The 23496-nt window shown below is 37.9% G+C and overlaps 1 protein-coding gene across 1 annotated transcript; it reads left to right on the forward strand.

Moving 5' to 3' along the window:
- Positions 1-2098: 2098 nt before the first annotated feature.
- LOC128644875 (alpha-1-antitrypsin) lies at positions 2099-22749 on the forward strand. The gene is made up of 5 exons (XM_053697507.1): positions 2099-2175; positions 6987-7694; positions 9447-9717; positions 21151-21298; positions 22514-22749. Exons 2-5 carry the CDS (start codon positions 7007-7009, stop codon positions 22700-22702), a joined length of 1296 nt encoding a protein of 431 aa, XP_053553482.1. The 5' UTR covers positions 2099-2175; positions 6987-7006; the 3' UTR covers positions 22703-22749.
- Positions 22750-23496: the final 747 nt, after the last annotated feature.

Raw genomic sequence — 23496 nt, forward strand, 5'->3', positions numbered from 1 at the left:
TTCACATGTGCACGTGCGCACTTGTACCCACACTTGTAAATTTGTGTGTGCCAGAGCGTTCAGGACACTGGATCAGCGCAGGGTGTGACTAGTGGACACACCCTCCTTTAGCAGAGGATTCATTGGTCGCCTGATTCTGATGCTCCCTGGTTGTCAGGGTGATGAGGGCATTCCTGGGCCCTGCAGGCTTTATAAGCCAGACACTTCCCCTAACCCAGTGCTAGGTTATTCTGCCTAATTTCAGAAACCAAGCTTTGTTTCCTTTTACCTGTTTTTGAGTTCTTTTTTCCCTTCAAATATTTTGGACTTCCTGGTTTTTTACTTCGGCTTATTCCTCTGACTGTGTGTACTTCTACCTACTCTGACTACAGAATTGTCTGACCACTCTTACTTTGTTATATGTTTCTCCTGCCACTGGGTTTCAGTCCCAAATAATAGGAGGAGATAGAAAAACAGTAGAGGAAAGAGGAACAGGACAAAAAGGGAGGGAAGGAGGGACAGGACAAATAGTAGAGGAAGGAGGGACAGGACAAACAATAAGGACAGGGTATACAAGGGAAAATTAGGACAGGGGAGGTACTGGAGAAGTCATCTATATATCAGGAATACTGCTATTTTACTAATTTTGTTTGCAAAAAATATGGAATAAAGTGTCAAATGAAATAATGGCCACTTATGAGATTTATTTTGATTTTATTTTCAGTTATCATGTGCATATCACTTATTTCCTAGATGGGTAAGTGAATGTTCTTTATTTTATTTATAACATTAATATCTAAAAAAACAAACATAATTTATATTTTAAAACCAAACCTAGAAAATAATTAATTAAATGTTTGGAGAGGTATCAATAGATTGTCTCTTATTGTTTAAATCTGAATTTATTTTAGCCTGTTTCATTCAGTTGGTAGATATTTACTTTTAGTCATTTAAGAGCTGTTTTAATGTTAGTTCTTCTCTTTGTTTCTTCTGTTTGTTAATCCCCGCCGCATATGTGGTAATCACTGATCTCAGCTCCAAAAAAAAGAAGAGGGGTTGTGAGGTGTTGTTGATTTAACGATTTATAGGCGTTCCATTCCCCAAAAAAGAAAGTGCAAATGTCCTTTTATTTAGAAGAGTTCCATAATAGGATAACCGATTCTCAAAAAGAAAAGAACACAGTTTCATTGAGCAATACTGTAATGACTTGCTAGATATATTAGCTGATCACCATATTCACATTTCTCTAAGTCACTATAGCTCTGAGTTAAAAAAAAAACGTTATATAATATCACATCAGATTGATTTTTATAAGTGGAAGGTCTTCATGGAACAGATATATAACTTCATCATTGGCTGTGATACTAGTGCCAATCAATCTTGCATTCATCTTCAAAGCTTTGTACCTTTGAATTAAAAAGCAAGGTGGATACCTGTGATAGTACAATATCCATGTGACATTTAATTTGAGCCGGATGATTTACAGCTATTTTTTTAACGCAGCTTTAGTATTTCCCACCTCTGGGTAGGTAATTAGCGACTTACACTTGGAATTCAAGTTTATTGTAGATGTTTGCCTGAGAGTTTCTGCAGGGCTTGACTTGAGGTTGTCTTTTTACATAAACATCCTTTGCCTTTGCTGTGTGCACATGGTAAGGGTGAACTGTTATAATATCATATGATTGTTTGTAGACATATGCATATGTTTGTATATGGTGTGGTACAATAAAGATACACAGTAAGTAATTCAAATGTTGATTTCGATAATGATCAAGAAGTCTTGTCTGGGGAAGTCATAAGCTATACAGTGCTCAAACAGAACTTCCAGTGATTGGTAGCTAGGTACAACTACTGTTCCTAATTGAATGTTAGGACAATATTATTTATAATTTATCAATGCATCCCTTTATCAATTGATCCCTTTGAAGGAGCTAAATATACAGTAGTCTTTTCTATTGGAATGTCCCTTTAAATATTTTCGGATGTCCCTACATGTACTTATATTATCTAATTTTAGTAGTTGCGATCTTACATGTCATCATTATTTCTCTAATTGCTTTGAATACACAGACAAAGGTTATGTGGTTAATGTTTAATTATGTGGCTGATTTCATAATACCGAGTTTATCCCTATAAATAATAGTGTCCTTATTTACAGAATTTGGGAGCACTAAAAAAAATCTCTGAAGACATCAGGTAAGTATGTAGCCTGCATATGTTTTTTTAATAGGACAACTAACAAACAGTTGTCGAATAAGAGCAAAAAAGGATATATGGATTAGAAGTTAGGTATTCTATATAATATATATACTATATTTGACAAAGGCTCTTGTGTGAGCCAAAATGTTATGGTTTTTTACTGGATTAAATACATTCTTGGTTTTATGATTCTGGAGTTGCTGTGTGGGGGTTATCTTTATTAGGAGGCGACTGTACTTTTTATGCATTTTTCACAGAGCACCAGAAGTGTTGTTTTTTAAAAGGAGAGTGCCATCTATCAAAGATATGGATATGGGTCCATATTATCCTGGTTTAGGCACCAGTCTCTGGTTTAGCTCTGTATTTCCATAGTAAGGGGGTGTGAAAGCACTTGATGAAGATCCTTTTTGAAGAATGCTTTAGCATACTGACAGGAGGGGCTTCAGTGCTAAGGGTCTGATCGGCTGATAGAGACGACTGCAAGGCCAGTCATCTGATCTGATAAAGATATACAGTAGACAAATCAGCTACAAGGGTCTGATCTGTTTTATAAATGTGGCTGACAGAGGGGCTGCAGGGCAAGGGGTCTGATCTAAAGGTCTAATATGTGTATGTGGTTTACAGAAGCTGCATCAGATGTTATCTGATCTTATGTGGGCTACAGATCCAGGTGTTTATTGTTTGTGTGTGGGTGATATCGGCTGCAAGACAGGGGGGGTGATACATTGTACTTGTTGGATATAGAGAATCGATAGTTTTATGACTGAAGCCAAGCAAGAAATAAAGCGTCATAACCACTGAAGGAACATTGATTGACTGCAGTTCATACACAGTGTTATAAGGCTTTAAAAATATTTAGCATATCTTATGTTGCAGAGCTATTGATAGATCGTACCAGTGTACTGTTTTTTTATTGTGCTAAATCCAGCATTTAATCCATTTTCTGACAATATATATTTGAAATATATATTGTCAGAAAATGGATTAATTTCTGTTAATAGCTGCTGCCAGCACATACTTGCATTGATGGTATATTGGCAGCAGTGTAGTTTTTTTTAAATTCTTTTTTTAATTTCAGGGTTAGCTCATTATGAATCTTCCCAAGCATGCTGCCCATAATTAAAGTCTAGATTAATATAATATTTTTAATAACATACAGTTAGATTACGAGTTTTCAGCGCTATAGGGAAATTAACGACCGCCACAAAAGTGGCGGTATTTTACCTCCCTATATCTCTGCTATTACAGGTTTTAAAAAACCTGGCTTGTGCGGGCGCTGCTTTGACGTGCTCGTGCACAATTTCCTCATAGACATCAATGGGGAGAGTTGGCAAAAAAAAGCCTAACACCTGCGATCGCGGAAACAAAAGCTCCGTAACGCAGCCCCATTGATGTCTATGGGGAAAGAAAAAGTTATGTTTAAACCTAACACCCTAACAAAAAAAAAAACACGTCTAAACACCCCTTATCTGTCGCCCCCGACATTGCCGTAAACTACATAATGTTATTAACCCCTAATCTGCCGCCCCTAACATCGCCGCAACCTACATTGCAGTTACTAACCCCTAATCTTTCTGCCCCCAACATCGCCGCCACCTACATAAATTTATTAACCCCTAATCTGCTGGCCCTAACATCGCTGCCACCTACCTACACTTATTAACCCCTAATCTGCCGCCCCCAATGTCGCCACCACTATACTAAAGTTATTAACCCCTAAACCTCTGGCCTCCCACATCACTAACACTACATAATTAAATATATTAACCCCTAAACCTAACCCTAACATGACCCTAACCCTAACACCCTTTAACTTAAATATAATTAAAATAAATCTAAATAAAACTTACAATTATTACCTAAATAATTCCTATTTAAAACTAAATACATACATACCTATAAAATAAAACCTAAGCTAGCTACAAAATAACTAATAGTTATACTATTGTAGCTATCTTAGGTTTTTTTTTTTATTTCACAGGTAACTTTGTATGTATTTTAACTAAGTAGACTAGTTAGTAATTAGTTATTAACTATTTACTAACTACCTAGTTAAAATAAATACAAAGTTACCTGTAAAATAAAACCTAACCTGCATTACACTAAAACCTAACATTACAATAAAATAAAATAAATTAAATTAATAAAATACAATTATCTAAATTATAACAAAAAAATAAACACTAAATTACACAAAATAAAAAATGAAATTATCAAAAATAAAAATAAATTACTCCTAATCTAATAGCCCAACCAAATTAAAAACGCCGCCCGAAAAAAAAAAAAAAACCTAGCCTACACTAAACTGCCAATAGCCCTTAAGAGGGCCTTTTGTTGGACATTGCCCCAAAGAAATCAGCTCTTTTACCTGTAAAAATAAATACAAACAGCCCCCAATAGTAAAACCCCACAACCACACAGCCAAACTCTCCAAATAAAATTCTATCTAAATAAACCTAAGCTAACCAATGCCCTGAAAAGGGCATTTGGATGGCATTGCCCTTAAAAGGACCTTTAGCTCTTTTATGGTGCCCAAACCCTAAGCAAAAATAAAACCCACCCAATAAACCCTTAAAAAAACCTAACACTAACCCCCGACGATCCACTTACAGTTGGCAGAAGTCTTCATCCAAGCGGGCAGAAGTCCTCATCGAAGCTGGCAGAAGTCTTCATCCAAGCGGGCAGAAGTCCTCATCGAAGCTGGCAGAAGTCTTCATCCAAGCTGGCAGAAGTCTTCATCCAGACGGCATCTTCTATCTTCATTCATCCGGCGCGGAGCGGGTACATCTTCAAGACATCCGTTGTGGAGCATCCTCTTCTTCCGAAAATGAAGTTCAAATCCAAGATGGCGCCCCTTACATTCCGATTGGCTGATAGAATTCTATCAGCCAATAGGAATTAAAGGGGAAAAATCCTATTGGCTGTTGTAATAAGCCAATAGGATTGAGCGTTAATCATATTGGCTGATCCAATCAGCCAATAGGATGGAGCTTGCATTCTATTGGCTGATTGGAATAGCCAATAGAATGCAAGCTCACTCCTATTGGCTGATTGGATCAGCCAATAGGATGAAAGCTCAATTCTATTGGCTGATTGCAACAGCCAATAGGATTTTTCCCCTTTAATTCCTATTGACTGATAGAATTCTATTAGCCATGTATGAATGTAAGGGACACCATCTTGGATGATGTCACTTAAAGAGAACTTCATTTTCCAATGACGATTGGAAGAAGAGGATGCTTCGCGTCGGATGTCTTGAAGATGGACCTTCTCCGCGCCGGATGTATGAAGATAGAAGATGCCGTCTGGATGAAGACTTCTGCACGCTTGGATAAAGACTTCTGCCGCCTGGATGAGGATGGATGTCCGGTCTTCGAAAACTGTAAATGGATCGTCGGGGGTTAGTGTTAAGTTTATTTAAGGGTTTATTGGGTGAGTTTTATTTTAATCTTAGGGTTTGGCCACCGTAAAAGAGCTAAATGCCCTTTTAAGGGCAATTCCCAGCCAAATGCCCTTTTCAGGGCAATGGTTAGCTGAGGTTTATTTAGATATAATTTTATTTGGGGGGTTTTGCTGCGTGGGTGGTGGGTTTTACTGTTGGGGGGGTGTTTGTATTTTTTTTTTACAGGTAAAAGAGCTGATTTCTTTGGGGCAATGCCCCACAAAAGGCCCTTTTAAGGGCCATTGGCAGTTTAGTGTAGGCTAGGTTTTTTTTTGAGGGGGGGTTTATTTATTAGATTATTATTATTATTAGATTAGGAGTAATTCGTTTTTATTTTTTATAATTTCAATTTTTATTTTGTGTAATTTAGTGTTTATTTTTTTGCAATTTAGATAATTGTATTTTATTAATTTATTTTATTGTAATGTTAGATTTTAGTGTAAGGCCGGTTAGGTTTTATTTTAAAGGTAAGTTTGTATTTATTTTAACTAAGTGGTTAGTAAATAGCTAATAACTATTTAATAACTAGTCTACCTAGTTAAAATAAATACAAAGTTACCTGTAAAATAAAAATAAAACCTAAGATAGCTAGTTTAATTTGTTAGATAGTTTAATTTAGTATATTTAGTTGTGGGGGGCTTACGGTTTAGTAGTTAATAGGTTTATTATAGCGGCGGTGTGGGTGGACGGCAGATTAGGGGTTAATAACCATTAAATAGTGTTTTCTATGTGGGGGGTGCTGTTTTAGGGGTTAATACGTTTATTATAGTGGCGACGATGTCAGGGAGTTGCGGAATAGGGATTAATAAATTTTAATAGTGGTGGCGATGTCCGGAGCAGCAGATTATGGGTTAATAAACTTATTATAGTGTTTGCGATGTGGGAGGGCCTCATTTTAGGGGTTAATAGGTATTTTATGGGTGTTAGTGTACTTTTTAATACTTTAGTTATGAGTTTTATGCTACAGCTTTGTAACGTAAATCTCATAACTACTGACTTTAGATGGCGGTACGAATCTTGTCAGTATAGGGTGTACTGCTCACTTTTTGGACTCCCAGGCAAACTCATAATACCAGCGCTATGGAAGTCCCATTGAAAAAGGAAATTTTTAAAAGTGAAGTACTTAAGTTGCGTGACGGCCAAAAAGGTGTGCGGTACACCTATACCTGCAAGACTTGTAATAGCGGCGTTAGGGAAAAAGCAGTGTTATGAAGCATAACAATGCTTTTTCACTCATAATGCCAAACTCGTAATCTAGCTGATATATAGACATTGAAGAGAACTGACTTTGTACCTAATACCAGTAAAAGTTGAGTTGTTGTATTAGGTAGTGTATCTCTGATAATTGTTGGTTGTTTTCTTGAAGGATTATTCAGATGGTACACAATGAGGGTCCTCTTCTTTCTGAGTGTCAGTGTGGCTCTACTTTATATGGTCACCAGTGATCACCAGGAAGGACACCACGATAATGATAAGCATAACCACAAGGATCACGCAGATGGTGACCACAAGCATGACTACCAGGACAAAGGAAAGCACCATCACCATCACAATGAATCAACAGAATGCCACAAAATAGCCCCAGGCAATAACCAATTTGCATACAAGCTTTTCAGACAGGTAACTGCAGATCATCCATCTGAAAACATTTTCTTCTCCCCGGTGAGTATTTCCACTGCATTTGCTATGCTATCCTTGGGTGCCAGGTCTCAGACCCACAATCAGATCATTGAAGGTCTGAACTTCAATATCTCAGAGATATCAGAGCAAGAGATCCATGCAGGCTTCCAACATCTCCTAGAAATGTTACATGAACCTGACAATGAGTTGCAGCTCAACAGTGGGAACGCCCTGTTTATAAGCAAAGAAAGGAAGTTACTTCAAAAGTTCTTAGAAGATGTCAAGAAATTCTATGAGGCAGAGGCATTTTCTACTGATTTCCACAATGCTGAAGAGGCAAAATCTCAGATCAACAGTTATGTGGAAAAGAAAACAAATGGGAAAATTGTTGATTTGATAAGCAGCGTTAACCCAGACACTGCACTAATTCTAATAAACTATATTTACTTCAGAGGTAGGTTTATCAATCTGTAAAATCTATATCATCCTTAAAACAGCTTATTTCTAAGGGATGCATCCCTTTAGGCCAGAGTTCTTCAAAAAAAATTTTTTCCCAAAACCTGGTGCAATGATACAACTTACCTTTGTGACCTTATTTTTATGCTTGGTCTGAAAATTTCTTAGGTAATATAGAACGAGATAGCTGCAAATTTTTGGCAAAGTGAGTAAAATTTGTGTGCCCCTGATTGTAGTCAAACGTGAAAGTGTTGTTAAAGGTAATAACACACATCCTCTCATACAATGCACATACTCTTATACAACACATACACACACTCTCATATTACATATACACACAACACACACATACTCATATAACACAAACAAAAGAAAAGTCTCCTATAGCACACATACACAAGTCGCAACGCAGTAAACATGGTGTTGCAACTCAGTAATGGGTACCAACCCGTGGTTTGAAGAACTCTGCTCTAGACAATATAAGCAACAGAGATTTGTTCATATCGTTCCTACCAAAGAAAATGTATCTACCTTGTCTATGCGCACATAAAAAAAAAAAATCAAATTTCTTGCTTACCTTTCCGTGACTCAGCTCTCTAGGATAACATTTCTTTTTCTCACTGGATAGCATAGAAAAGTGTCAGGCATATACTTCAGGTGACATAACACACCATGCAACTTGGCTTCATTGGCTACAATTGCACACACACATAAAACACACATTCTTAGTAACATGGTAGATGATGTTGAAAGAAGACAGAAGTCATTGAGTTCAACCTATACAGATCCTACCTGCTTTACAATAAAAGCTCCAATTAAGCTTAATATCATCCCATTAAATAGGTGACCCGTTTAACACAAGCAATCATATCCCTGAATTCTGTTTCTATTCAACAATTAAGCCATTTTTAAATGTATCTAAGGTGTTGGCATTCACTACCTTCTTAGGCAATGAGTTCTACAATTTTATTGTTCTTACTGCAAAAAAATGTTTAAGTTGCTGGAAATTACATCTCCTTTCCTCCAGCCTTAAATTGTGACCTCTTGTCACAAACAATATCCTTGGAATAAACAGAGCTTCCGCTAACTCTGTATATGAGCCTTGAATATATTTATGTAAAGTAATCATATCACTTCTCAGGTGCCTTTTTCTAGAGAAAACAGACCCAGTTTGGCTAACCTCTCCTCATAATTTAAATTCTCCATACCCCTTATTTGTTCTCTGGCCCTTCTATGAAATGTTTTTAACTCTGCAATGTCTTATTTTGAGATTGGTCCACAGAACTGCACTCCATACTCAAGGTGAGGTTTGTATGACATACATACACACACACACACACACATATATATATATATATATATATATATATATATATGTGTGTGTGTGTATATGTATATATGTATGTATGTTTAGATATATATATATATATATGTGTGTGTGTACGTCTATGTATGTATATATATAAACTTTAATGTCCCTTTAAATAAAAAAATGGTCACACAGGATGTTATCAACTATTTGCGCACAAGCTTTCAGAAAGATTTGCACCCATGATCTAGAGAACATATGAAAATGAACTAAAAATATTTATCAGTTATTTTTATTGTATTGGAATTGTATAAAATTATATATACACAAAAGTCTTTAGTAAACCAGTTAGCATTATTGAAACATATTTAGTTTTATGTAGCATATGAATAATGATATTTAAATCATGTTTTCTAAGACAGTTGTATCAATCACTTGCAGGCAAGTGGGAACAACCTTTTGATGAAAAGCATACACGAGAAGGTGATTTCCATGTTGATGAAAAAACTGTGGTGAAGGTTCCAATGATGTACAGAAGCAGCTACTACAAGGTAGTACATGACAGGGATCTTGGTTGTACTGTGGTAGAACTACTATACAAAGGAAATGCCTCAGCATGGTTTATTTTGCCAGAAGAAGGAAAACTTAATGCAGTGGTAGAAGATCTTGGGAAACCCACCATAATAAAATGGATAAAGAATTTTCATAGAGGGTGAGAAATGTTTTCTGCTTTATGTACTTATCATTTCGATTATTTGTAGATTTCTAAATTACAACATAAGGGCTAGATTAAAAGTGATGTGCTAACATGCACACAAGCGAAAAAGGAGGCTATCAGTCGTAATTCCTCCTATGCCAGCAGCGTGCCGCCTCACACTGTATTATCCGTTCCAAGTTGATGACGTCATCAACTTGGGACGGATGATACAGTGAGGCTGCACGCTGCTGGCATAGGAGGAACTGTTTGCAGCTACGTATCCTTACTCTGGCTACATTGTTTTCTCTTCTTATTCTTTAAATAATAAGGCTTTTTTATATATACGCTCCTGGCAATAACTATAAGTCCATAGAATTGTTATGGGGGTATTTTTTAGCTCCATGCTGCTGGATATATATAAAAAAACAAAGGGAGGTGATCCCAGATTTGCTGGAAAAGGCAAAAATGCTATTGGCTCCCAGCTGACCTTGTCTATATTATAGAAAGAGGTAACTGGCTGGGAGAGTGCTTAGAGCATATTACAACATTTAACTCAAGGAAAAAACCCTATTAAGAGAATAGGGAAAAGTATGCTCTTTCTACACATAAAGTATATATTTTTCCACTTAAAATTGAACTTTTACTAGTTATAGTTAAAAAAGGCAGCATTAATAGAAATTTTATCTAGCGTGCCAGAAAAATAGTTAAAAACACAACTCTGTAACTGTGAGTTGTATAAAGTACTTCAATGTTGCTGATTTTAGGTAGTTTATCACATATGAGGAGGAGGGGAAAAATCAACAATATTAGGTAAATATAAGAGCCTTTATTTCGGAACTATGTCCTGTATTGCCCTATATTAGGGTAGATAAGCCACTTTTTTTACAATAAATATGCTATAAATCCCTTCCCCATCCTTCCCACAATATGTCCCAAATGTTACAACAACAAATAAAATGATCAATTAGTAGATAGTCTGAAATTAACAGAGTGCAGTTAAAATAAACATGAAGCCCCTTTCTAAGCCCTAAGGGGCTTTGTGTTTATTTTAACTGCACTCTGTTATACTGTATATATATAGTGGATATAAAAAAGTCTACACACCCCTGTTAAAATGCCAGGTTTCTGTGATGTAAAAAAATGAGACAAAGATAAATCATTTCAGAACTTTTTCCACCTTTAATGTGACCTATAAACTATGCAACTCAATTGAAAAACAAACTAAAATCTTTTAGGTGAAGGGAAATAAAAATAAAAAAATAAAATAATATTGTTGCATAAGTGATGCTTTGGAAGCTCTCTGCGGACCATGGCTTTTGTTGTGGAATGCGACTAACAAAATGTCAGGAAAGACCTACTAGAACAGCTGAACTTTATTTGGGGTTAATTAGAGGCACTTGATGATGACAGGTGTGTACTGATTCATATTTAACATGATTTTGAATGTGATTGCTTAATTCTGAACACAGCTACATCCCCAGTTATAAGAGGGTGTTCACACTTATGCAACAATATTATTTTAGTTCTTTTTGTTTTCTTCCCTCCACCTAAAATATTTCAGTTTGTTTTTCAATTGAGTTGTACAGTTTATAGGTCACATTAAAGGTGGAAAAAGTTCTGAAATGATTTATCTTTGTCTCATTTTTTTTACATCATAGAAACCTGACATTTTAACAGGGGTGTGTAGACTTTTTATATCCACTGTACAAACAAGCAATACACTGTAAATACACATCAATGTGAAAAGAACATACATAGGGGCATATTTATCCCTATCCCTATCCCTGTGTTTCTAAAGACCGCTGCTCCATAACCTGTTTCTCCTGCTCTGAGGTAGCGGACAGACATTGCTGGAAATCAACCCAATCCAATACGATCGGGTTGATTGACACCCCTGCTTGCAGCCGATTGGCCGCAAATCTGCAGGGGGCGGTATTGCACCAGCAGTTCACAAGAACTGCTGGTGCAATGATAAATGCCTAGAGTGTATGCTGTCGGCATTTATCGATGTGCAGCGGACATGATCCGCTATATTGGATCATGTCCGATCCCACTTTCTTAAATAGGCCCCATAAGCTACATCATGTGACTAGCAAGGGCCCAAATGAATAAAGCGCATCAGTCATAGAACGACTCAATAGGATAAAGCGTTACTATTACCCCACAGCTGTACACAAAACCCCCTTGTTACGATGCCAAGGAGGAGTGACCTGGGCAGGTTCACAAATAGGGATCTAAGTGGGTCACGGATCCTATAGAAATCAAAAAGTATGAGGCAGAATAAGCGTACAGTCATAAGGAATGCAGCAATCAAGCATAAAATTTATACAATCAACATAAATATGTTAATAAGGCAGACAAGTTTTAGTAGCTTAAAGCATAGACCAAAGTGCAACGTTCTCCTTGTAACAGGGTCAAAATCCTTCCATGACCCCCTCACAAAAGAAAAACGGTATACGAGAGATTTATAGACACAGTTCTTAAACAGTTAAATGTTCAAATCAGGTATCCATAAAGTCCCCTCTTAATCGGGAGTTCCAAACTTATCTACTCATTTCCAAATCCTGGTATGCTGTACTGTGTAGCAAGCAAAGCATTCTGCTATTTTGGAGCCTGTAAAACTTTTAAGCCATAATCACTGCCAAAATCAGCAGCATGTATAGAAACTTTGTTACAATGTGCTGGACATGGTCACGTGACAATAACCACCAATGCCTACGTCCGTTTCACCCCCTACGTCACTTGGTAGACTGGGCTTCCTCAGGGCAAGTGAATTCATCTCGTTCTGGAGATTAAATACCATTACATGCTCCAGCAGCTCCTCCCAAGAGGCAGGTGAAAGTATAAACAATGGTACATTTGAACATAAAAATATACATTTAATTAAGGTAACAAAATATATACAAAATGGCTACCTAGTAATACAAAGTTATAGCAACTTTCACAATGTTAGATAAAGCCAATAATATTGAGCAAAATAGTAACAAATACAAGTTAAATTCCACTTATTTGTAAAAGAGTGATTTATTCCCTATCTTTAATCTAGGAGCATTTAATATGATGTGTCCTTTCTTCTTTTTATATTGGTTAATATTTTATACATATAGGTTCTGCAACGCTTGGTAAATTATATTGCTTTTTGTTTCTAATTACTTAAAGCTGCTCTAGTGCTTATATCAGCCATTTATTTCTCTACTCCTTATTTGCTGGCAATATATATATATACACTGTAGCCGGTGGCCTAGCACTCCTTCCACACCTGTGTTGTCAATGCCTGGGTGCTATCCTCAATTAGGAAATATAGAGCAATTATGTAGATGGAGGGCACTCAGAGGCCTTCTTCAAGACAATTTCATAATCTCAAATAGTGCGAACCGCACTGTCAAGATGAACTCCCGATACTGAAAATAGATACTATTTTCAGTATCGGGAGTTCATCTTGACAGTGCGGTTCGCACTATTTGAGATTATGAAATTGTCTTGAAGAAGGCCTCTGGATAGGCCGAAACGTCGACATTCTTTAATATGTGAAATAAATAATATGAATAAAGAATACTTATTGAATAAAGCCCTGTGAGTGCCCTCCATCTACATAATTGCTATATATATATATATATATATATATATATAAAAGGTTGGGATCCAGCACTCACACCATCATCAACCCCTGGGGTGCACTTTAAAAAATAATACACAGTAGTAGCAAGGAAGGCACTTACTGTTTACATCAAAATATTTATTGCAACGGTTAACGTTTTAACATTAACGCATATATATATATATATATATATATATATATATATATATATATATTTATTTAAGAATAAATAGAACATATTCTGCTATGTAAAGCATATTGGAATGTGAAATATTCATTTTTCATGTCGGGTAGCGCACTTGAGTAAACGCGATCTGGTTTGCGGGCGAGTAGAGTTTTAATTTTTTTCCACTTTTCAATCTCCATTGAAGTCTATGAGAGAATGCCTAAGTACAGTCGCAATATTCCAAGTTTGACTTTTTGCGCTTTGGGTTAATGCTCGTGTGAAAACGTTTTACTTTAAACTTGTATTATGCCTGCTAGCCGATATGCACAGAAAGGTTACCTCTAGCAAAGTTAACGAGCAGGCGGGAACAATGAATAGAGCTCCACTCATAATCTAGCCCTAAATCAGGTATACATAAACCAGACTTCACCTCATTTTGCACTAAGCTATGTAACAAATGACTTATGCAGGCGCAATTATACTATGTTATAAAACAGCAGGTTTTGGGTTTTTTAAATGAATAATTAACAAATCATTAACTTTAAACAGTTTATAGTAAGGATATACATTGAAGAACAATATGGGTAGGGAACGGGAGACTAGTTAAACCTTAAATGTAGAACTTTACCTCGAGCTAAAGAACAATGCTCAGGTGAGTGAAAAACCTTATATGAAGGAAATAAAACGGTGTGCAGACCCTTAAACTAAATATTATTCACAGTATAAAGTGAGATAGAATAACAACCATAATTAGATTGTTATTGAGAAAGACAGGGATTTCAGCACAACCTTTTTTAATATAATTGCTAAGCAAATGCAAAGCTCCGCATTTAGCGGTATGTGAAGTTCATTCTCATCATCCTAATTATAACCCCCTAATCACTATTACCATAGCACATCTATATTAAATTCCCCATACTAAAAGCCCCTGACCACTACTCTAACCAGTAATGACTCCTCAGCTGCCAGATCCATTGATGTAATTAACACATTGAAAAACAATAAAAACATAATTTATGCTTACCTGATAAATTTATTTCTCTTGTGATGTATCGAGTCCACGTATTCATCCATACTTGTGGGATATTCTCCTTCCTAACAGGAAGTGGCAAAGAGAGCACCCACAGCAGAGCCGTCTATATAGCTCCTCCCTTAGCTCCGCCCCCCAGTCATTCAACCAAAGGCTAGGAAGAAAAAGGAGAAACTATAGGGTGCAGAGGTGTCTGAAGTTTTTTAAATAAAAATATACTGCCTGTCTTAAATAAACAGGGTGGGCCGTGGACTTGATACATCACAAGAGAAATAAATTTATCAGGTAAGCATAAATTATGTTTTCTCTTGTAAGATGTATCGAGTCCATGGATTCATCCATACTTGTGGGATACCAATACCAAAGCTTTAGGACACGGATGAAGGGAGGGACAAGACAGGTACCTTAAACGGAAGGCACCACTGCTTGTAGAACCTTTCTCCCAAAAATAGCCTCTGAAGAAGCAAAAGTATCGAATTTGTAAAATTTGGAAAAAGTATGAAGCGAAGAGCAAGTCTCCGCCTTACAAATCTGTTCAACAGAAGCCTCATTTTAAAAGCCCATGTGGAAGCCACTGCTCTAGTAGAATGAGCAGTAATTCTTTCAGGAGGCTGCTGGCCAGCAGTCTCATAAGCCAAACGGATGATGCTTTTCAGCCAAAAGGAAAGAGAGGTAGCCGTAGCCTTTTGACCTCTCCATTTACAAGAATAAACAACAAACAATGAAGATGTTTGACGGAAATCTTTAGTTGCTTGTAAGTAGAACTTTAAAGCATGAACCACATCAAGATTGTGCAACAGACGTTCCTTCTTTGATGAAGGATTAGGACACAGTGAAGGAACAATAATCTCCTGATTGATATTACTATTAGAAACAACCTTAGGAAGAAACCCAGGTTTGGTACGCAAAACCACCTTATCTGCATGGAAAACAAGGTAAGGTGAATCACACTGTAAAGCAGATAACTCAGAAACTCTTTGAGCCAAAGAGATAGCTACTAAAAACAAAACTTTCCAAGATAGAAGCTTAATATCTATGGAATGCATAGGTTCAAACGGAACCCCTTGAAGAACTTTAAGAACTAAGTTTAGGCTCCATGGCGGAGTAACAGGTTTAAATACAGGCTTGATCCTGACCAAGGCCGGACTAAATACTTGAACGTCTGGGACATCTGCCAGACGTTTGTGTAAAAGAATAGACAAAGCAGATATTTGTCCTTTTAAGGAACTAGCTGATAATCCCTTCTCCAATCCTTCTTGGAGAAAGGACAATATTCTAGGAATCCTAATCTTACTCCATGAGTAACCCTTGGATTCACACCAATAAAAATATTTGCGCCAAATCTTATGATAAATCTTCCTGGTGACAGGCTTTCTAGCTTGAATCAGGGTATCAATGACCGACTCAGAGAAACCAGGCTTTGATAGAATCAGGCGTTCAATCTCCAAGCAGTCAGACGCAGAGAAATTAGATTTGGATGCGTGAATGGACCTTGGATTAGAAGGTCCTGCCTCATTGGCAGAGTCCACGGTGGAACCGATGACATGTCCACTAGGTCGGCATACCAAGTCCTGCGTGGCCACGCAGGCGCTATCAGAATCACCGAAGCTCTCTCCTACTTGATTCTGGCAACCAGACATGGGAGGAGAGGAAACGGTGGAAATACATAGGCCAGATTGAAGGACCAGGGCACTGCTAGAGCATCTATCAGTACCGCCTGGGGATCCCGGGACCTGGACCCGTAACGTGGAAGTTTGGCATTCTGATGGGACGCCATCAGATCCAATTCTGGTGTGCCCCATAGCTGAGTCAGCTGGGCAAATACCTCCGGATGGAGCTCCCACTCCCCCGGATGAAAAGTCTGATGACTTAGGAAATCCGCCTCCCAGTTCTCTACCCCTGGGATATGGATTGCTGAGAGATGGCAAGAGTGATCCTCCGCCCATCGGATTATTTTGGTTACCTCCATCAGAACTCCGTGTTCCTCCTTGATGATTGATATAAGCTACAGTCGTGATGTTGTCCGACTGAAATCTGATGAATTTGGCCGCAGCTAGCTGAGGCCACGCCTGAAGTGCATTGAATATCGCTCTCAGTTCTAGAATGTTTATCGGGAGTAGAGTTTCCTCCCAAGACCATAAGCCCTGTGCTTTCAGGGAGTTCCAGACAGCACCCCAGCCTAGCAGGTCAGCATCTGTCATTACTATGAGCCACTCTGGCCTGCGGAAACACATTCCCTGAGACAGGTGGTCCTGAGACAACCACCAGAGAAGAGAATCTCTGGTCTCCTGGTCCAGATGCAGTTGAGGAGATAAATCTGCATAATCCCCATTCCACTGTTTGAGCATGCACAGTTGCAGTGGTCTGAGGTGTAGGCGGGCAAAAGGAACTATGTCCATTGCCTCTACCATGAGTCCGATTACCTCCATACATTGAGCCACTGATGGCTGAGGAATGGAAGGAAGAGATCGGCAAGTGGTTAAGAGTTTTGATTTTCTGACCTCCGTCAGAAATATTTCCATTTCTACCGAGTCTATCAGAGTCCCTAGGAAGGAAACTCTTTTGAGAGGGAAGAGAGAATTCTTTTTATGTTCACCTTCCACCCGTGAGATCTCAGAAAAGCCAACACAATGTCTGTGTGAGACTTGGCTAGCTGGAAAGTCGATGCCTGAATCAAGATGTCGTCTAGATAAGGTGCCACTGCTATGCCCCGTTGTCTTAGAACCACCAAAAGGGACCCTAGCAGCTTTGTAAAAATTCTAGGAGCCGTGGCCAACACGAAGGGAAGGGCCACGAACTGGTAATGCCTGTCCAGAAAGGCGAATCTGAGGAATTGATGATGATCTCTGTGAATAGGGATGTGTAGATACGCATCCTTTAAGTCCACGGTAGTCATATATTGACCCTCCTGGATCAACGGTAGAATAGTCCGAATAGTCTCCATCTTGAATGATGGTACTCTGAGGAATTGGTTTAGAATTTTGAGATCCAAGATTGGTCTGAAAGTTCCCTCTTTTTTGGGAACCACAAACAGGTTTGAGTAAAACCCTAGCCCTTGTTCCGCTTTGGAACTGGGTGGATTACTCCCATGGTATGTAGGTCTTCTACACAGCGTAAGAACGCCTCTCTCTTTGTCTGGTTTGCAGACAATTGAGAAATGTGAAATCTCCCCCTTGGGGGAGAGTCTTTGAAGTCCAGAAGATATCCCTGGGACACAATTTCTAAGGCCCAGGAATCGTGAACATCTCTTGCCCAAGCCTGAGCAAAGAGAGAGAGTCTGCCCCCTACTAGATCCGGTCCCGGATCGGGGGTTACCCCTTCATTCTGTCTTAGAGGCAACTGCAGGCTTCTTGGCCTGTTTACCCTTGTTCCAAGCCTGGTTAGGTCTCCAGACTGACTTGGATTGGGCAAAATTCCCCTCTTGCTTTGCAGCAGGGGAAGCTGAAGCGGGACCACCCTTGAAGTTCAGAAAGGAACGAAAATGATTTTGTTTGGTCCTCATTTTATTTGTTCTATCCTGAGGGAGGGCATGGCCTTTCCCTCCAGTGATGTCTGAAATAATCTCTTTCAGTTCAGGCCCAAATAGGGTCTTTCCTTTGAAAGGGATGTTCAAAAGTTTAGATTTTGATGACACATCAGCAGACCAGGACTTAAACCATAACGCCCTGCGTGCTAAAATGGCAAAACCTGAATTCTTTGCCGCTAATTTAGCCAGTTGGAAAGCGGCATCTGTAATGAAAGAATTAGCCAACTTAAGGGCCTTAATTCTGTCCATAATATCCTCTAATAGTCTCCATCTGAAGAGCCTCTTCTAGAGCCTCGAACCAGAAAGCAGCTGCAGTAGTTACAGGAACAATGCATGCAATAGGTTGGAGAAGAAAACCTTGATGAACAAAAATTTTCTTCAGGAGACCCTCTAATTTTTTATCCATAGAATCTTTGAAAGCACAACTGTCTTCGATAGGTATAGTTGTATGCTTAGCCAGAGTAGAAATAGCTCCCTCCACCTTTGGAACTGTCTGCCACGAGTCCCGGCATGGTGTCAGATATGGGAAACATTTTCTTAAAAACAGGAGGGGGAGCGAACGGAATATCTGGTCTATCCCACTCCTTAGTAACAATATTCACAATCCTCTTAGGGACTGTAAAAACATCAGTGTAAACAGGAACCTCTAAGTATTTGTCCATTTTACACAATTTCTCTGGGACCACAATAAGGTCACAATCATCTAGAGTCGCTAATACCTCCCTGAGCAATAAGTGGAGGCGTTCAAGCTTAAATTTAAAGGCCGTCATATCAGAATCTGTCTGAGGGAGCGTCTTTCCTGAATCAGAAATTTCTCCCTCAGATAACAAATCCCTTACCCCTACTTCAGAACATTGTGAGGGTATATCGGATACGGTTACTAAAGCGTCAGACGGCTCAGCATTTGTTCTTAACCCAGAGCTGTCACGCTTTCCTTGTAAACTAGGCAGTTTGGATAAAACCTCTGTGAGGATTGTATTCATAACTGTGGCCATGTCTTGTAAAGTAAATTAATTTGACGCACTAGAGGTACTAGGCGTCACTTGTGCGGGCGTTACTGGTTGTGACACTTGGGGAGAACTAGAAGTTAAACCCTCATTTCCTTCTGTCTGAGAATCATCTATTGCAATATTTTTAAGTGCTAAAATATGCTCTTTATAATTTATAGACATATCAGTGCAATTGGGACACATTCAAAGAGGGGGTTCCACAATGGCTTCTAAACACATTGAACAAGGATTTTCCTTGGTGTCAGACATGTTAAACAGGCTAGTAATGTGACAAGCAAGCTTGGAAAACACTTTAATCAAAGCAAATAACACTTATAAAAAAACGGTACTGTGCCTTTAAGAGAAAAAAAGCTGCACAAACTCTGCAAAACAGTGTAAAAAAGCAGTAAACTCAACGAAATTTTTACAGTAGCATCATAAAGCCTTAGTAACTTTGCACAACTATGCAAATAAACAATTAACCCCTTAATGTAAAAAACAGATTGACAAAACCGGTAAAAAAACGTTCAGCACCCTGCCACAGCTCTGCTGTGGCGCCTACCTGCCCTTTAGGAACGATTTGTGGGGAAAAAAACTTCTTTACAGCCCTCAAACACAGTAGGAATCTCTGGAGAAGCAGCTGGATGTCTCTGAGGAAAAGAAACTGCGCAACTGAGGCACGAAAATAGGCCCCTCCCACCTAACTCGATGTTATGGGGCCTAAAAGAAACACAACAGAGTGTTTCTTAAACTAGCCATGTGGGTTAATAACCCTTAAACAAGCCACAATGACCCCTTAAAGTCCCTCAAAAAACGTTATATTTGCAATAAAAACAAAAACGTTTTTTCCTATCAGTGTCACCAGTAACTAATGAGCCCTTTATGCAAGCTGGGATTCCTACTAAATTTCTGAATACAGCTTACCCTTCCCTCATGGGGATATTGCCAGCCTTTTCTAGAAATAACACAGTCTGTCTAGAAAAAAATAGACTGTACATACCTCAATGCAGTTTAGCCTGCAAACTGTTCCCCCAACTGAAGTTTTCCTGTACTCTTCAGCCCTTGTGAGAACAGCAGTGGATCTTAGTTACAAAGTGCTAAGATCATTATCCTCCTTGCAGAAATCTTCATCCTTTTCTGCCAGAGAGTAAATAGTACACACCGGTACCATTTAAAATAACAAACTTTTGCTTGAGAAAATAAAAACTAACATTTTTGTCACCACACTCACTTTACCCTTCCTACCAGTTAAGCAGGCAAAGAGAATGACTGGGGAGGCGGAGGTAAGGGAGGAGCTATATAGACAGCTCTGCTGTGGGTGCTCTCTTTGCCACTTCCTGTTAGGAAGGAGAATATCCCACAAGTATGGATGAATCCGTGGACTCGATACATCTTACAAGAGAAACTCCATTACAATTTAACCCATAAATTCTCACAATCACATTTAGGGAGGTTGTGGCAGTTAAGTGTTTAATAGCTGTTAGGGGTTTAAGAATTAGGGGTTAATGCACTTTGGCTTGTGTTGGTTTAGGGCTCACTAGCTGATAGTTTGAGTTATTGTGATACAAACTTGTGACAGTTAATGAGCTTAATGCATTGGAGTGGGTCTGGCTATTGAGTTATTTGCTACAGTGGTCTTAAAACTTAAAATTTTTGCTACAGTGGTCTTAAAACTTAAAAATTTTCATTATCACCCACATTAGGCTCAGAATAAACCATTTGCAATATCAAGTAAATTTTGCTAGTGTTCTTATTAATGCATCCTATTATAATTATGGGATGTGCCATTTTAGAGGCATGCATTAATCAAGGCGTTGGTTGCATTTTTTCAACCAATTTCTTTCATTACCAAATTGATCATACGGATTGCATAAAGATGAGTGCAAAGTAGAACACAATCAGTAACGCTCATATTGTGACCCATCCCAAAATGTGGTTATTTGCCAAAATGTTTTGAACTACAATCTTTCTTAAAGTACTTCTGCTGCCCCTTGGTTTGTGCTTTGTCTCTCTAGTATTTTTAGTGACCTCAGCACATTTTCTATACTAGCAAATAATTATTAGCATGATATCAATTATCCATATAATACTGTTATCAGAATATTTATTTAAAAACATTTTGTTGCATCTTTTACATAGGTACATCGAATTAAGGATCCCCAAATTTACCATTTCTACCACTCTTGACCTTATACCAGAGCTTAGTAAATTTGGTGTCACAGATCTATTTTCAGATAAAGTCGACCTATCTGGGATTACAGAAGAGGAAAACTTGAAGGTCACCAAGGTGAGATTAATGTACATTAGTTATTAACATTATAGAACCCATTACATATGTTTAAAGGGACAGTCAACACTAGAATTTTTGTTGTTTAAAAAGAAAGCTAATCCATTTATTACCCATTCTCCAGTTTAGCATAACTAACAATGTTATAGAAATACACTTTTTACCTCTGTGATTACCTTGTATCTATGCCTATCAGTGCTATCTCCAGGGTAACTTCACATGCATGAGCTCAATTTTATCTATATGAAACACATGAACTAATGCTCTCTAGTGGTCAAAATGCATTCAGATTAGAGGCAGTCTTCAAGGTCTAAGAAATTAGCATATGAACGACCTAGGTTTAGCTTTCTACTAAGAATATCCAGAGAACAAAGCAAAATTGGTGATAAAAGTAAATTGGAAAGTTATTTAAAATTACATTCCCTATTAAAAATATGAATGTTTTTTTTTTACTTGATTGTCCATTTAAACAGCAGAATGTACCATTTACTTTAAAAAAAAAATTTGAAAGGCTTTAAGATAATATATATGTATATATATATATATATATATATATATAGATAGATAGATAGATAGATAGATAGATAGATAGATAGATAGATAGATACACACACACTTAAATGGGTGCAGAAGTCAAAATTAGAGCATATAATTAAAGAGTCCCTCAAATTTTCCTTGTTTACTAAAGTTACGTCTTTCTCTTTGTATTCTTAGTTCCGGAGCATGAATTATAGGCACTATAGCTATCACAATGTATTTAACACGCTCGTCCGTTTACAATGGCTGGTTATTGCTATCATGAGCTTGGGCAGATTTATCAAGTGTAGCTGATCATGTCACCCGACATCGCTAAATGCCGACAGCATACACTGTCGGCATTTATCATTGCACAAGGTGACAGATAAGTTCCGACTGCTGCTTCTTAACCGAGGCTCGCACCTAAACTGCTGCATTCGCAGCATAGTAAATCGGCCCCATGTTTTTTTCAGCAAAATAAATAAAAAAATAATATTTTAAGCATGACCTACTGTCATGGACTTTAGTGCAATTGTTGCACAATTTTTTGGTCAAATCTGGTACACACAGTAACTGATATGGATTAAATAATCTCTTCCTGGCTTTTTACTATAAAGTTTAAAAACTATTCTGTTCAGTTAAAAACATATCAGCCACAAACATTCACCCTAACCATATTGTTTTTTAATCCTGCTTTAGGCTGTCCATAAGGCTATACTAAGTGTGGATGAAAGTGGGACAGAAGCTGCAGGTGCTACAGGTGTGGAGATTGTAAGCGTGATGATGCCACCATCTATCACTATAGACAGACCTTTTATTGTATCTATTTACCATAAACCAACCAAAAGCTTAACTTTTATTGGAAAGATTGTCAACCCCTTAAAATAGTCCATCTCATACTGCAATCTTTCTGAAATAAAATTTGCTCTTTCCTACCTTTGTGTCCTGTTTTTAAATAACTTTATATTATTTGTCCATAATATATCAACACCTTTTGTAAATGGCTATAAATAAAGTTATTTTTTGTATCAATTAATTCATTTTAGATAGTTACCCATGGCATATCACAGACTGGAAGGGCTTATTATGTTGTTTAGGCTTTCTAAATCTTTGATAAATAAAGAAGTGATACCTTATAGATTAGGTTGTAGTATCCTATTATATCAAGACTTCTCTACCGAAAAAAACAACTAACTAACAAACTAGCTGATTCTCTTTTCTCCGTGAGGTTTAAGATAAAGGGTACATTGCAATTAAAAAAAGATAAAATCATACAATAACCCAGGGGTCGACAAATCTGTTTAAAATTTAAGAGCCAGACTGTGATATTTATAAATAGATATATGAAGAATAACCCAAAAAGTTAGGAGCCAGGGAAAGGCCCGTGTTTGCATAAGGCAAGCTAGGAAATCGCCTTAGAGCGCTCCAGCATTGGGGCGCAAAATTGGAGCAGCAACATTGTGATTTTTTTTTTTTTTTACATTTTATCAGTGGCGACTGTGGCAGAACTGCCAGGGTCCCAAAGGTCACATAATACATTTGCAAACGGGCCCTGGAGGTCTGCCACCTGCCAGCAGCACCATTCCCTCTAAGGTGCCTGGAACTAACTCAGCACTAATAACCTAAGCAGTGCCGGTATAAGCTCCTCCTCCACCCTAACGCTTTCTGCAATCCACCACTCC

The sequence above is a fragment of the Bombina bombina genome, chromosome 1, assembly GCF_027579735.1.
Source record: "Bombina bombina isolate aBomBom1 chromosome 1, aBomBom1.pri, whole genome shotgun sequence".
NCBI lineage: Eukaryota > Metazoa > Chordata > Amphibia > Anura > Bombinatoridae > Bombina > Bombina bombina.